This window comes from Lynx canadensis, chromosome X, assembly GCF_007474595.2.
Source record: "Lynx canadensis isolate LIC74 chromosome X, mLynCan4.pri.v2, whole genome shotgun sequence".
Lineage (NCBI taxonomy): Eukaryota > Metazoa > Chordata > Mammalia > Carnivora > Felidae > Lynx > Lynx canadensis.
The window spans coordinates 88,565,699-88,580,270 of NC_044321.2; the positions used below are offsets into that span (position 1 = coordinate 88,565,699).

Genomic DNA, 14,572 nt, shown 5'->3' on the forward strand with positions numbered 1-14,572 from the left:
TGGTACCACTCACTTATTGTGTGTGTGTGTGTGTGTGTGTGTGTCTGTGCACACGTGTGTGCGTGCAGAAGGGGGAGGGGCATATTACTGAATTTGATCATTGCGGTGGCTTAGGTTGGATTTTGAGCCATCTGTTGAACTGTGTTGTTCAGTTGTCTTACAAGGGCCTGTCATTGTCCTACGGCTAGCTGGCCCATGTAATCTTGTGTACCTGGGTACACACTTGGACCCTGAGATTAAAATTAGGTTGGGAGGTGAGATTTGGGGTACTGAACTATTACAAGTCCTTACCCTTTATATTGCCATTTTTGTCCCAAATACTTTAGAACTCCCCCTTCCAGACCTCTCGACCTGTGACGGTCGCTTCAAGTCAATCAGAGGGAAAAATGGTATGAGTGATATAAATGATCATTTCCTATGATAAGATAAATGCTTGGCCTGTCGTATCATGCTGCCATTCTCCTGGGCTACACGGGACAATCCCCAGCTTGTCGTACATCTGGTCGTTATTGTACACGTGGTGAGGCATTGATATGTGCTCCTGCTTCTGATGCTCATACGTCTAGGCCTCCATTAGCTGTCTTAACTTTTGGGATTTGTACGTCAGTTTGGAGTAATGAGATGGCTTTCTGATTATGTGCCTCTGTGGCAGACATTCAAATTTAAGGGTCAGGTTTCATTGATGAACTACTAGTTTATCTCAACTTACAAAAGACAAAAGAAATTGTGTCAGCAGTGTAGCCATGTGGTAAGTACAGTTGTCTGAAGGATCTTCTGCAATTGGCAGCATGTTTTCCTGCTGTCTAGTGATCTCCAGACATTTATTTATCACAAAAGTTTAGAAGTGCCATGAGAATGTATAATAACTGCAAATATTCTAATAATTATGGTAATGACCATGCCAGTGATGTCTGCTCTAGTGGTTATGTGCAACGCATACCTGGTTTCGTAACACTTAATAACTCCTTTGGCCATTATAGTATTAACCAAATGCTATTAATTGCACTTAGAATCAGAACTGGGATCATGCATGGGCTCCTGAGTTCAAATATTTGGCTTAAGGCTTTAGCATCAAATTGCGTGATTAATGCATGTAAAAGTGTCGTTTTCACTATGCTTGGAGTAACCCCAAATGCCAGGAATCAAAGACCCATGTCCCGAATCCAACCAGTTGGGTCAAAGCATGTTTCTGTAGCACTGGAGACAATAGCTTTATTTGGACAAAGCTGTTATCTTTTCTCTGGTCTTCTTTTGTGGGGAGTGAGACTTCAGAGCTGTAGCATTAACATGGCAATTACTCATATATGGTTTGAAATGAAATGGTTTCCCTGCCCCTGGTCTAAAGGAACTCAAAGGCCGAGTCTGGCTGTGTGGGAAATCCTTAATCTAGTTTTCGTGACACCGGCCACGACTTTAACTACAAAGTACAGAAGAGTCACATCGATGGGAATGAAGTTGAATCTAGCGTCCCCACGTAGCCACCCTTTCAGTCGTAGCCACACAGACACTTCCCACGCGAAGCTGAAAATGGTGAACCAGAATTGGGAACTGAAATTTGTAAGTTCATCACATGGCCCCTGGCTACCTGTGATCACCCGGTTGTAAATACAACTTACAAATTATTGTCAAAGCTTTTCACGATGCCATCCTTCTTCCCTCCCCCACCCCCGAAGTCATGTTTCCGCCTTTTGGTAATCTCTCCAGTCATTTAATGGTAATTCTTATTATTGCATATTTATGGAGGACGCATCTGGCCAAAAGTGGAATTACGCATCCACTCCGTAGAACATTGTCGTTTTCTCTGTTTTCTTAAATCTGTCCTGCCCCTGATTTAGTTAATGCCTCTCTATTTTCATAACCGCCCCACTTTAGAAGGGATTACCCCCCTCCCCCATCCAGACCCATTGGTTTCATCTCCTCCCACCTTCTCAGTTGTCCCGCATTCTGTTTTAACTTTCTTTTCTTTCTTTATTTACGTCCATTACAGCCAGATCTCTATGGCTCACAGATGTGCCCAGGGAAGCTCCCAGAGGTGCGTCACAGGCCCAAAAGAAGCTTGCATCAAAGTGCTTCTTTGAGATGTCATAGCACTGCAGCAGCAGGTTCATGTGTGTGCAGTAGAGTTGTTGCTTGGCTTATATCACTTTTTTGTTGTCATTCCCAAACTCTGGAGGCCCACGTCACACATTGTTTTGCCGAGACTTCGTAGGACAAAGCCGCACAAATTGGGTCTAGATGCACTTCAGGAATGATGTGTCTGTCTCTCGCTCCAAGTCGCTCTTGGAGGGCGGACGATTATGAAATGGGGACATCCGGAGGCTGAATGTGTAGGAAAGAATGCTAAAATCCTCAAGGCACAACTAACCTTTCCAAGTAATTGGTGCAATTGTCCTTGGTTAGATTTCCAAATACCCCCTCCTCTGTGCTCTAAATGCTTTAGACGATTGCAAATTCTCACAGGGCTTTGCCATGGTTGTCACAGTCCCCAGGTTCTGTGTGGCCAATGAACAAAGTGGGGCGGAGGGGACGGAGGGAGGAGAGGAGAAAGCTGCAGGGAGAACGCCCAAAGCAGCGTTAATGTTACCGTTTCGCATCTCCGTGGTTATTGCTCCTCCGCTATTCTATTTTTGTCTCCTCTCAGTCCCCCTCTGTATTAAAGCCCTTGACACCCCCTCCCCCAAATTACATTTTGTAATCACAGAGTATAAACTGAACCAAGGGTGAGGCTTTTCTTTTATTCGGAAAGATAACTCCGATTCCAACGTGCCCAGAAAGAGCTTATGTTATTCCAGTCATACAAAATCCATTGATCTGCACTATACTATACGGTGCCCAAATTTAGAGAAGTCTTGCTATGTCTGCCCTGAGTCGCCAGAAAAAATAAGCTAAGCCGTAAACATCATTTCATGGATGAGCAGAATTAATATGGAGGTGATTTTCATGCGCTTTTTTTTTCTATCACAGTCATACTCCCACCCACCCTTTTTAAGTTGGATCCTAGTTTTACCTATGTGTTTTAATTAGAGAAGAGAATGATTGCATTGTTAAGTTACTAACTTTAAATCGAGAGTGTAACTTCAGTTTCCCAAGTGTAATCCTACAGGTAGCATGGGCTTCTTGGTGAAGAACTTTACTGGAACATGAAAAGGCAGCTTACTGAATGTTCTGAGCTGCCATTCTTTCCCTTTGGTTGTCCACAGGGAATTCCTGAGCAGTGGGCACGGTTACTCCAAACCTCCAACATAACAAAGCTGGAACAGAAGAAGAATCCACAAGCCGTCCTAGACGTTCTCAAATTCTACGATTCCAAAGAAACCGTCAACAACCAGAAATATATGAGCTTTACATCCGGAGGTAAGAGTAGATCGGAGGTATCAAAGAGAGAGGTGATTCTGATCTCAGAGCCTCAGGATTAGAACAGAATGCCTGGAGGGTGTCCGAAGTCAGTTCTGGTTCATCTTCAAATGACTTTAACATAAGCAAATCGAAATATGGCTTGGGAGCTGAAGTTGATGTTAGGAGATCTTCTTGGGTGTTCGTAGAACTCAAGTAGGGACGTTGTTCAGTGAAGAAGACACTTAGTCACTTAGGATCAGGCCCTGTGATGTGCTCGTGAAATAAGAGGTGTATGGACCAGACCGTGGTCTCTCGAAGTTTATTTTATCTTTTAGACTCATTGAATTGTACCATGATGATACAGCACACGTTTCGTGGTTGCCAGGTTATTTTGATCCAACCTCAAAATGAGACCTAAAAAGGGAAATCATGTCTGGCTATTTATATGAAATCGAAATGACCGTGTTCCTGCCAAATCTTGACTTCATTTGCTAGCATGTAGACCCAGCCTTTGTTTGAAGCTTTGATGTTCAAGTTTGTACTATACGCAACTGAAAAACATATACCAAACAATATTTTGGCATTTTGAGGAAAATGATCTGGGTTGCCTCCCTAGAACAACTTACTGTGTAAGTTGTATAACGTCTAAAAAAAAAAAGGGGGGGGGGAGAGAGAGAGAGAATCCTATCATCAGTGCCGCAGCTGTAAAGCGTCCCTACCTCTCAGCATTGATTTAAATATAGGGCAGGCTTGAAATATCTTCAAGAATGGTGCAAAGACCCACCTGGAAGGGGAGGAGCATCTCATTTGGTCATAACAAATGTCAAAGCCCAAACTTAAGGCATATAGCAATTCACCTGCTCGACGGGGCAATTTTAACGGAGAAGATTGCTTAACTGCTGTTCTCCAGTGGAGAAAACCAAAAAAAGAAAAAAAGCAATCAAGGAGAGCTTTTCATGGTATTTAGTCTTCCACATAGAGTGAAATATCTAAGAGATCCTAGTGACACATCAAGCAATGCTTAATGTGAGGAAATCTAGAACTGTCCTCCAGTTTCACTGTAGAACCATAGGCGACCAAGACCAAAAATGCATCATTCCAGTATTTGTCTGAGCTGAGTGAAACCCACCAGACATTTTTGGGATGCTCTAGTGTGGCAACTAAGGAATAGGGTAGGAGGAGGTGGGGAGAAGAGAAATCGAAGGGAAGGAAGGGAGGGCAGAAGCGAGGAAGGAGAAGGAGAGAGGAGGATAAGGAAGAAGGAGGTGGGGGAGAAATTCTGGATATAGATGTCTAGGTTCATACCAATCAGGAGTAGGTGATCTCAATATTCTTCCATATGGATGAGATTCGCTGGAGGCCTTCATTAAGGTCTATAAAATGGGGTAGTAAGGATGCAGGGGTGTGAGCTATTTTAAGAAAAGTGAGGGGCGCCTGGGTGGCTCAGTCACTTAAGCGTCTGACTCTTGGTTTCAGTTCAGGTCATGATCCCACAGTTTGTGGGATCGAGCCCCACGTCAGGCTCTGTGCTGACAGCGTGGAGCCTACTTGGGATCCTCTCTCTCCGGCCCTCCCTTGCTCTCTCTCTCTCTCTCTCTCTCAAATAAATTTGATTGATTGATTGATTGATTTTAGAGAGAGGGTGAGTTAGCAGGGGAAGAGCAGAGAAAGAGAGGGAGAGGATGTGAAGCAGGCACTACGCTGACAGCAGAGAACCTGATGTGGGACCCAAACTCAGAGCCGTCAGATCATGACCTGAACAGAAGTCAGATGCTTAGCCGACTGAGCCACCCAGGCATCCCATCAAAATAAATAAATAAACTTTAAAAACAGAAAAGAAAAATCATGTCATTGTCATAGCATGTGTTTAATACCGAATTGGAGAATCTCCTTCTGGTCAAAGGTTAAACCTGCATAAGTTATTATTTTTTTTATTAACTGTGGCCTCTAAATGAGGCAGTCTTTATGAAATAAAGGTGACATCTTTATCTTTACTTTTCAGATAAAAGTGCACACGGATACATAGCAGCCCATCCTTCGGTAAGTGAAAAATTGAAAATGGTTTAGAGTCCTCAGTGTTTCTGGCACTCCAACAGACTACTGTTGCACAGATTCAGCTTAGGCATAGGATATTTTAAAAAACAGTTTAGAGGTATCATTTCGATATATAAAGTAAAAGGTATCGTTTCGATGTATAAAATATATAATTATATATATAAATATAAAATAGAGGATTTGTATATAAAATGTACAGAACATAAAATATATAACCCATTTTTAAGTGCACAGTTTGACGACTCCAGGTAAATCTACATACCAGCGCTCCCCTCACCACAATCCAGTTTTAAAATACTTTCATCACCTCTTAAGATCCCTTAGGCCTGCTTCCTGTTATTCCCCATCCCACCCCCACTGTAGCCCCAGGCAGTCACTAATCTGGTATTACAGATTTGTCTTTGTGGACATTTCGTGTAAATGAAATAATACAGCGTATGACCTTTGGGGATTGGCTTTCTTCACTCAGCATAATGCTCTTAGGCTTCATCCAAGTTGTGTGTTATCAGTAGTTTGTTCCTTGTTATTGCTAAGCAGTATTCCATGGTATGGGTGTACCGCTGTTTAACAGTCTACCCTTTGCAGGATCTCTGGCCCGTTCACAGTTTTTGGCTATTCTAAATAAAGCTACTGTGAACATAGATGTTTAACCTTTAGGTAGATAAATGTTTGTGTTTCTCTTACATATAGAATCTTGCAAGTAATCATAATGATAGGGACTTCTCTTTACTGAACACTTACCAATGTGCCAGGCGCCGGGATAATAACATTTTTTCTTTATTTATTTTGAGAGTGAGGAAGGCGTGAGCAGGGGAGGGGCAGAGAGATAGGGAGAGAGAGCGATCCCAAGCAGGCTCTGCACTGTCAGCGCAGAGCCCCGAATGAAGCATGAACGCATGAACCGTGAGATCATGACCCGAGTCGAGATCAAGAGTTGGACGCTTAACCGGCTGAGCCACCCAGGCACCCCTGGGATCACACCATTTGACATGCACTTACCCTTTCTTGCAACCAAATTAGGTAAATTGTACCATTGTCTCCGTTTTACAGATGAAGTTCAGAGAGGTGAAGTAACTCATCTCAGGTCATACCCCTATACCTTTTAGTGTCACCTGTTCCAACAAACTGAGGTGCAGTGGCGAAGGTGACTTTGCCCAAAGTCACATAGACAGTTTTATCAGAGAAGTGACTAGAACATAAGTAACCTAGTTCAGAGTTCTTGGAAGTGATATGGTATCTGCAACCGTACCCATACGCATTAGACAGAACATTATCTTAGACAAGGCTTCCCTTTGTGTGATTTTATTTTGATATTCGATAGAAATTATTTCCTGCTTTGTTCGCTTCCTTAGGAGTGAAATAATTAGCAGTGGTGGAAGTTTCCTGTTGGTTCGAAGAGTCATGGGTAATGAACCTTTTATAGAGGACAGATAGATGCTGGCCTCCTTGATATCACCCTGAGCAACACGTATGACAGCAGTAGGTCATTAGTGGTGAAGAGTAAAGGCTATGTAATAGCATGGCAGCTCCTCAAAAATTAAAAATAGAATTACCAGGGGTTCCCGGGTGGCTCAGTCGGTTAAGCCTCCAACTTCGGCTCAGATCATGATCTTGTGGTTCGTGAGTTCGAGCCCTGCGTCGGGCTCTGTGCTGACAGCTCAGAGCCTGGACCCTGCTTCAGAATCTGTGTCTCCCTCTCTCTGCCCCTCCCTCCCTTCCTCCCTCCTTCTCTCTCTCTCTCAAGAATAAATAAAATATTAAAAAGTACACAATTACCATAGGATCCAGCAATCCCACTTCTGGATTTATGCCCGAAAGAATTGAAAGGAAGTTTTCAAATGGATTTTTATACACCCATGTTCGCAGCAGCATTATTCACAATATATAAAAGGTAGAAGCCACTCCCGTGTCCATCAGCAGATGATGGATAAATAAATGTGGTATATCCACGCCATGGTGTATTATTCAGCCTTAAAAAGGAAGGACATTGTGACAGGTGCTACCACGTGGATGAACCTTGAGGACATTGTGCCAATTGAAATAATCCAGTCATGAAAAGACAAATCCTGTATGTTTCTCCTTATATGAGGTATAGAGTACTCCATAGAAAGGGTTAAATTTTTGCAAGATGGAAAGGGTTCTGGAGATCGGTTGCACAACAGTGTGAATATACTTAATGCTACTGAACTGTACATTTGAACAGTGGCTACGATGGTAACTTTTATGTTATGCGTATTTTACCACAGTGAAAAAAAAAGAATGAAGGCTCTGAACCTAGGTGTTTTTAGTCTTACTCCTCCACTTACAAGCTGCGCAACTTTGGGAAAGCGGCTTAGCTTTGCTGAGCCCGTCTTTCCTCAGCTTTGACTGGGTATAATAACGTTACCGACCTCCTAAAACTTGTGTGGATACTGAATGTGGTAATGCATATAATATACTTAGCACATGACCTAGCACATACTATATGTTTATTAAGTGTAACCTAGTATTACTATCACTTTTAGATGGCAATACGAGGAAAAACTCACTCTCCACGCATGAGACTCCTATGATGCCGTGGTACTTGTGCCATGCTCAGATTCCCCAAAACGGAGTAGAATGTCATTCTTCCATTGTAACTGGTCATTTCTGCCCCCCTCTCCTCCTCTCCCGTGAGAGATTCCTAGGCCACACTGAAATAGCATGTGAAGGGAGGTCATTTTAAAGTGAGAAAGACAAAAACGGCAACCTTCCAGGACCAACATGTACCTCACCTCCCTTGGTTTAATTAATATTATTAGCGTTTAATGAATACTAGCTGGGTATTCGGGCAAAGAAATAGTTGGTATCTGTTTTAGGTAGGTCACTTATTTCAGATACTAACCTGCCAGGATGGTCTGTAGGTTGTTTTGTTTTGTTTTGTTTTGTTTTATCAACAGTTTAGATATCCTAAAATACTGTCCTTTTCTTTTGAGCTTGCTTCTGTTGGTTTTGTTTGTGGAATTCAAACTAACTCTACATAATGATCAAAATATTCCAACAAATCAGAAACAAAATGGTGTTCTCCCTGTTTGGAGATAAAACAAATGGATATTTATGTTTTCACATATATTTATCAAGTGCCTCTTTACAAGCACTAGGAAATTTGGAGCTCAGTCTGGTAAGGGAAGAGAAGTGTGCACATAAAGAAACACGATACAATATGGACCATATTACATACCATCAAATATGTCCATTTGCTATGAGAACTCAGAGAAAAGAGTTTGCTCTTTGCTGGGGAGGAAAAGGGAAGCCGGCCCTAGTCTCTAAGAGCTTAAGCTCAGTGCCTGGTACAAAATAGGTACTTGGTACATATTAGTTGAACATTGAGTTGGAAAATGCTTCATATAAAAGGTGGCATTTGAGCTAGATCTTGAAGGTCAGGTGGGATTTGGATCTGTGAAGATAGCGCGGGGCATTCTAAGCAAAAGAAAAAACATGGGAAAGGGCACAGTAGTCGGGAGGGCACGGGAACAAAAAAGGTGTGGGTTTGAATGAAGACTGAGATATAAGAAAGGGAATCATAGGAATTAAGCTTTGAATGTTAAGTTGGAGCCAGATAATAGTGACCTTTACATACTAGTCTAAGAAATCTGACATTTTCTAGTAGACGTTGGAAAGCCCTTGGAGTTTTTTGGACCAGGAGAATTAGGCAATTAAGAGTTATTTGACAGCAAATGTCCAAAATGAATTAAAGGCAGACGATGAGGCTGGAGGAAGGGAGACCACTTGGGGGAGCAGCACAAGCATCCAGGCCTTAGGTGGTAATAAGGGCCTGAGATAGTAGCAGTAGGAATGGAGAGGAAGTTCAAATTCCAGACATGTTTAGGTTATTGACTGGATGTTGGAAAATAGGTTAAGGTCAAAGATTCATAGCAGGCTTAAAATGATATGAGGATGGCCAAAAAGACAAGGACACCCTTGTTCAGGAGTTGCAACTTTTGTGAGAAGATGCTGAGTTTCCTGTTGGATAGTTCTGAGTTTGAAGGGCCAGAAGGACTTCCAGGTGGAGACAGTTGATTAAACTACTTAACTAAGGTTGTGTTTCTATTGATTGAATGAACTGGATTAGACCCTTGAGTTCAGATTGGATCCCTTCAGTGGGACTCAGCTGCTTAGGAATGGGGAGTAGCGAGGACCCTGTGCTCTCCTTATGGTTCTAGGAGGAGATTGCACTTGACACTGCTTATGTTTTTTTTTTGTTTTTCTTTGCATTAGGAACCCTCCCAAGTAGACCTAGCTATCCTATAGGATCTGACTTAATGGGATTGGACTATCCCCTTATAAACGCGGCCTAAATTGATCACCGTTTTGGCCTCCTTTACTAGCCTGGGTGGGAATTAAAATAGAAGCAGTGCTGTAGTCACTAAATATTTTTAACTAATGACTATATAATTAATATTGAATTCAGCAATACCTCCCGTGGTCCTATGACATCTGCTTTACTGCTCACTTGTGGTAGCTTCTTTGATATCAGCATATTAAACACTAAATATTATTCAGGGACCTACTCTTCAATTTAAGGCTACTTTAAAATGTTATATGTTTATTGTACTATTGAGAGTGAAGTAATGCATTTAGAATCTCATACCAGTGTTCTGAGTGGAAGGTAACAACAGTAATATGAATAGGTCACGATTTGTGTCCAGAGAAGCTGGGTGTGTAGTTGACACAGACTGAGCTTTTGATGTGAAGTCCTGGTTTATTTTGTTCACCTAGATTAGTGATTCTTTTACTTCAGTGTGTATCAGAATTGCCCGGGGAGTTTGCAAGTCAATCGTGAATGGAACCCTCAAATCTCCCTCTTAAACAAGCAGGAAAAGTGACCAAAGACCACATTTTGCATTATCTAAAGGCTCTAATAAGGTCCTTACTTCTAATTCCTTTGACCTTTAACAATTAAGCTCAAAGAAAGAAGAATTTCCTAAGGTAGCTTCTCTAGCTAGTGTATTCTTCAGAGCAGGGTTTATAACTTACAGGCCATATGGATGGGCTTCAGAAGATCTATGAACCCTTGATATTATATGGAAAAGCACATATCTACCTGTAATCATTTTGAGAGATTGGCCAAACACTTCAGAATTCTAAAAGACTCCAGGACCTACCTCAGGTAAAGAATTACCTCCCCTGCTGCACTGTGTAGCAAAAGAAGTGTATCATAAAAAATTTTTTAAGCTTATCTATTTGAAGGGGGGAGGGGGAGAGAGAGGGAGACAGAATCCCAAGCAGGCTCTGTGCTGTCAGCACAGAGCCCGACACGGGGCTCGAACCCATGAACCTGAGATCGTGACCTGAGCTGAGCTCAAGCGTCAGACGCTTAACCAACTAAGCCACCCAGGTGCCCCACAAAATTTTAATAAGACAAAAATATTCTTTACTTGCTGTTCATCTATATTTTTTTGGCTTCTTTAAAACTTATTTTTAAGTTTTTATTTAAATTCCAGTTAGTTACCAGTGTAATTACTGTTAGTTTCAGGCATGCAATAGAGTGATTGAACACTCCCGTACAATACCTGATGCTCATCACAGCAAGTGCACTCCTGAATCCCCATGGCCTATTTCACCCGTCCCTCTACCCTCCTCACCTCTGGTCATCATCTGAAGAGAAACCGGAGTATCTATATATTTTTTTCAAGTTTAGACAGTCATAGTAATTTTCAGCCTAGAAGGAAGAGCATAGCGACATTATACCTGTGACTCCCAAAAAAGACCACCTGAGAAACCTGTTAATCAAGTGAAGCTGTTTATTAAACTTTAGCCGCAAGTAAGAGCCCTCCCTTTATAGAGCTTTAGCAGTGTCTTAGACAGGGGCTGTCAGGGGAGAACATTTGTAGGGTTTTAGAGCATGGCTGTGTGATTTTAAAGCAGGTCTTATAAGGTTGGGATTGTGCGGTGTTTATGGTTAAATAGCTTTAGATTGGTGAGCGAGAGTCTTGAAGAGAGTCTTGGTGAGCAAGGTGTTATTATGACTAAGTAAAATACTTCAGTCTTATCTTTCAAGAACAACCATTTCTTGAAGATGTTGTTTTTGCTTGCTCTCAGTATTGTTTAACGTTAAGAACAGGAAAATATGCTGTCTCGATGCTGGTTTACCACAGGAAAAGAAAAATAACACTGCTCCGTCCCAGTGTTAATTACACAGGCTGGACAAGGGACCAGTGCCTGGTCCTGGTATTATTTAGCACAGGGGCAGGAAATTATGTTGATTTCAGTTCTCCGTACCAATGCCTGGTGTTCTAGGTGTGTTCCGGGTAGCTAATGTTCCCTGGCCCATCCATCATGCAAAAGACAATGTCCCCTGAAGGACGCACATTCTTCTCAACCAACCAACCAGCCAATATGACAGCCTAGTGTTTGGTACCAGATAAACAGAAATACGGGTCTTCCTCCTCCCTTACAAACTTTCAAGAAGATGAAAGACTTTAGGTTTTCCTAATAGTCCCTTAGTCCATCCTTGGAGATGGGGAGTGTCCCCCATATTAAACGGGAATAGAGAGGATGGTAATGAATGTTGAGAAACTGATATTTTGCAGGTGCGTCTTCTTTACTGAAATAGCGATGGTTGAGATGTGCAAGCCTACATCTTGGTCAGTAGGACTGCTTGGTCTTTGTACCAGTCTGAGAAGCCCAGACCTAGGCCCATTACATTTGCCACAGGGATTATTTTTAGGTGCTCACAGGTTGTATATACACTCTCTTATGGAGGCCGCATGATGCATTGTATCAAATATATTAAAGGGCTCCCATATCCCATTTAATTTTTGCCATACACTTTTTCAAGTGATTTTTTAAAACAGTGCTTTTGACCATTAGTTGATTGCAGGTAGCATTAGAGTCATGGTTAGGCGTAATTTATTGGAAATCATCATAAATACTGAAGAACTGTTACTAAATAAGACACTCTAACCTACAATTTGTTTTTTAATGTAATGCAATTCCTGTAAAATATATACTAAATTTAAGTAACTAACTTGACATGTAGTTACACTTCATAGACACGTAATGAGACATTAATGACTTTAGATTTTACAGGTTTTTGTAGCATTTTGGAGCCAATGATTTATTTCTGACTTCTCATATTTTCCTAGGCCCTCATAAAGGTTACTATCCCTAGGCATGGTTCATATTGCCCGGCAGATAAAATAGCTTTGTTTGCCATATCAAAAGTAGTCAGTTGATAGGCAGGTTCTGCTCCTTCTACCAACAAACGGTAACTAGGTGCATTCTTGATCCCAGCCGGCGTAAGATAGGGCAGAACTTTCTGAAACAAAGTGATAGCAAAACAGACACCAGTAACCTAAAGGCAGTTTCTTCCCGTGACCACTGAAGTGCCCTGAAGAGTTAGTCTTTCATAAGAAGAAACTGATTTTTTTTATCTGAAAACTTAATGTCATTAACACATGTTGCTTTCAACGCAGCCATGATACAATGTAATAGCCTCGCTATTTTGCCTGGAATAAGAACAAATATAGGTGTATAAATAAGAAAACCAGGGGCACCTGGGTGGCTCAGTTGGTTGAGCGTCTGACTTGGGCTCAGGTCATAATCGCACAGGTTCGTGAGTTCGAGCCCCACATCAGGCTTTGCGCTGACAGCCCAGAGCCTGCTTCGGATTCTCCGTCTCCCTCTGTATGTGCCCCTCCTCCAATACCTCTCTCTCTCTCTTTCACTCTCTCTCTTTCTCTCCAAAAAATAAACAAACATAAAACTTTTTAAAAAAATAAGAAAACCAATATCAAGTAAGCATTATCAATTTCAGTCTATAAATCACATATCAGGGCAAGCAAATATTCTTTCAAGTGCTTATAAATTCTAAGTTGTCTTCCTTTTCACAGTAGATAAATCTTGCTGTCTCCAATCCAATATATGATTACACCTTATAACTTTACCATCGGTTTATACATGATTGTAGAAAATCCATGTTGAATTTTCATCGTAGGCTGAGGTCCTTTGAGGTAATAGTCTATTAGTAGGCTCCCTGTATCTACCTCAGGAGCTTTGTCCTCAAGAAATGAAAATTCTTTTTAGGATTAGCTTGAGCCAGCATACCCAAAGGCATAAACAAAAAACAAATACACACACAAAACAAAACATAAAAAGACATCTGTAATAGTACTTTCCAACAGAAGTGAATGTTATGAAAGCCATATGTGTAACTTTAAATTTTCTAGTAGCCACTTTGAAAAAAAGTAAAAAGAAATAGGTGAAATTAATTTTAATACTATTTTATTTAACTCAATGTATTCAAGATATTACTATGTCGACCTATAACCAACATAAAGGGAAATATTTTTCATCAAGGAAATATTTTACAATTTTTTCATGTTACATATTCAACGTCTGGTGTATACTTTATACTTACAACCCATCTCAATTCAGACTAGCCACACTGTGACTGTTCATTAGTCATGGAGAGCTGGTGGCTGCCATCTTGGACAGCACAGACCTATATCATAGTTCAGTGATTTTTATTTTTTTTTATTTTTTTTATATATATGAAATTTATTGACAAATTGGTTTCCATACAACACCCAGTGCTCATCCCAAAAGGTGCCCTCCTCAATACCCATCACCCACCCTCCCCTCCCTCCCACCCCCCATCAACCCTCAGTTTGTTCTCAGTTTTTAACAGTCTCTTATGCTTTGGCTCTCTCCCACTCTAACCTCTTTTTTTTTTTCCTTCCCCTCCCCCATGGGTTCCTGTTAAGTTTCTCAGGATCCACATAAGAGTGAAACCATATGGTATCTGTCTTTCTCTGTATGGCTTATTTCACTTAGCATTACACTCTCCAGTTCCATCCACGTTGCTACAAAAGGCCATATTTCATTTTTTCTCATTGCCACGTAGTATTCCATTGTGTATATAAACCACAATTTCTTTATCCATTCATCAGTTGATGGACATTTAGGCTCTTTCCATAATTTGGCTATTGTTGAGAGTGCTGCTATGAACATTGGGGTACAAGTGCCCCTATGCATCAGTACTCCTGTATCCCTTGGGTAAATTCCTAGCAGTGCTATTGCTGGGTCATAGGGTAGGTCTATTTTTAATTTTCTGAGGAACCTCCACACTGCTTTCCAGAGCGGCTGCACCAATTTGCATTCCCACCAACAGTGCAAGAGGGTTCCCGTTTCTCCACATCCTCTCCAGCATCTATAGTCT

The 14,572-nt window shown here is 41.4% G+C and overlaps 1 protein-coding gene across 4 annotated transcripts in view; it reads left to right on the forward strand.

Annotated features, from left to right (window-relative positions):
- PAK3 (p21 (RAC1) activated kinase 3) overlaps positions 1–14,572 on the forward strand; it is a 121,479-nt gene that overhangs the window by 51,159 nt on the left and 55,748 nt on the right. For 3 of the 4 annotated variants that reach the window (XM_030306107.1, XM_030306108.1, XM_032592209.1), the window contains 3 exons: positions 1,988–2,032; positions 3,201–3,354; positions 5,339–5,376. In XM_030306107.1, coding sequence (XP_030161967.1) covers positions 1,988–2,032; positions 3,201–3,354; positions 5,339–5,376 — 237 coding nt within the window. The remainder of the gene's footprint in view (positions 1–1,987; positions 2,033–3,200; positions 3,355–5,338; positions 5,377–14,572) is intronic. The other variant, XM_030306111.1, reaches the window with a different exon arrangement.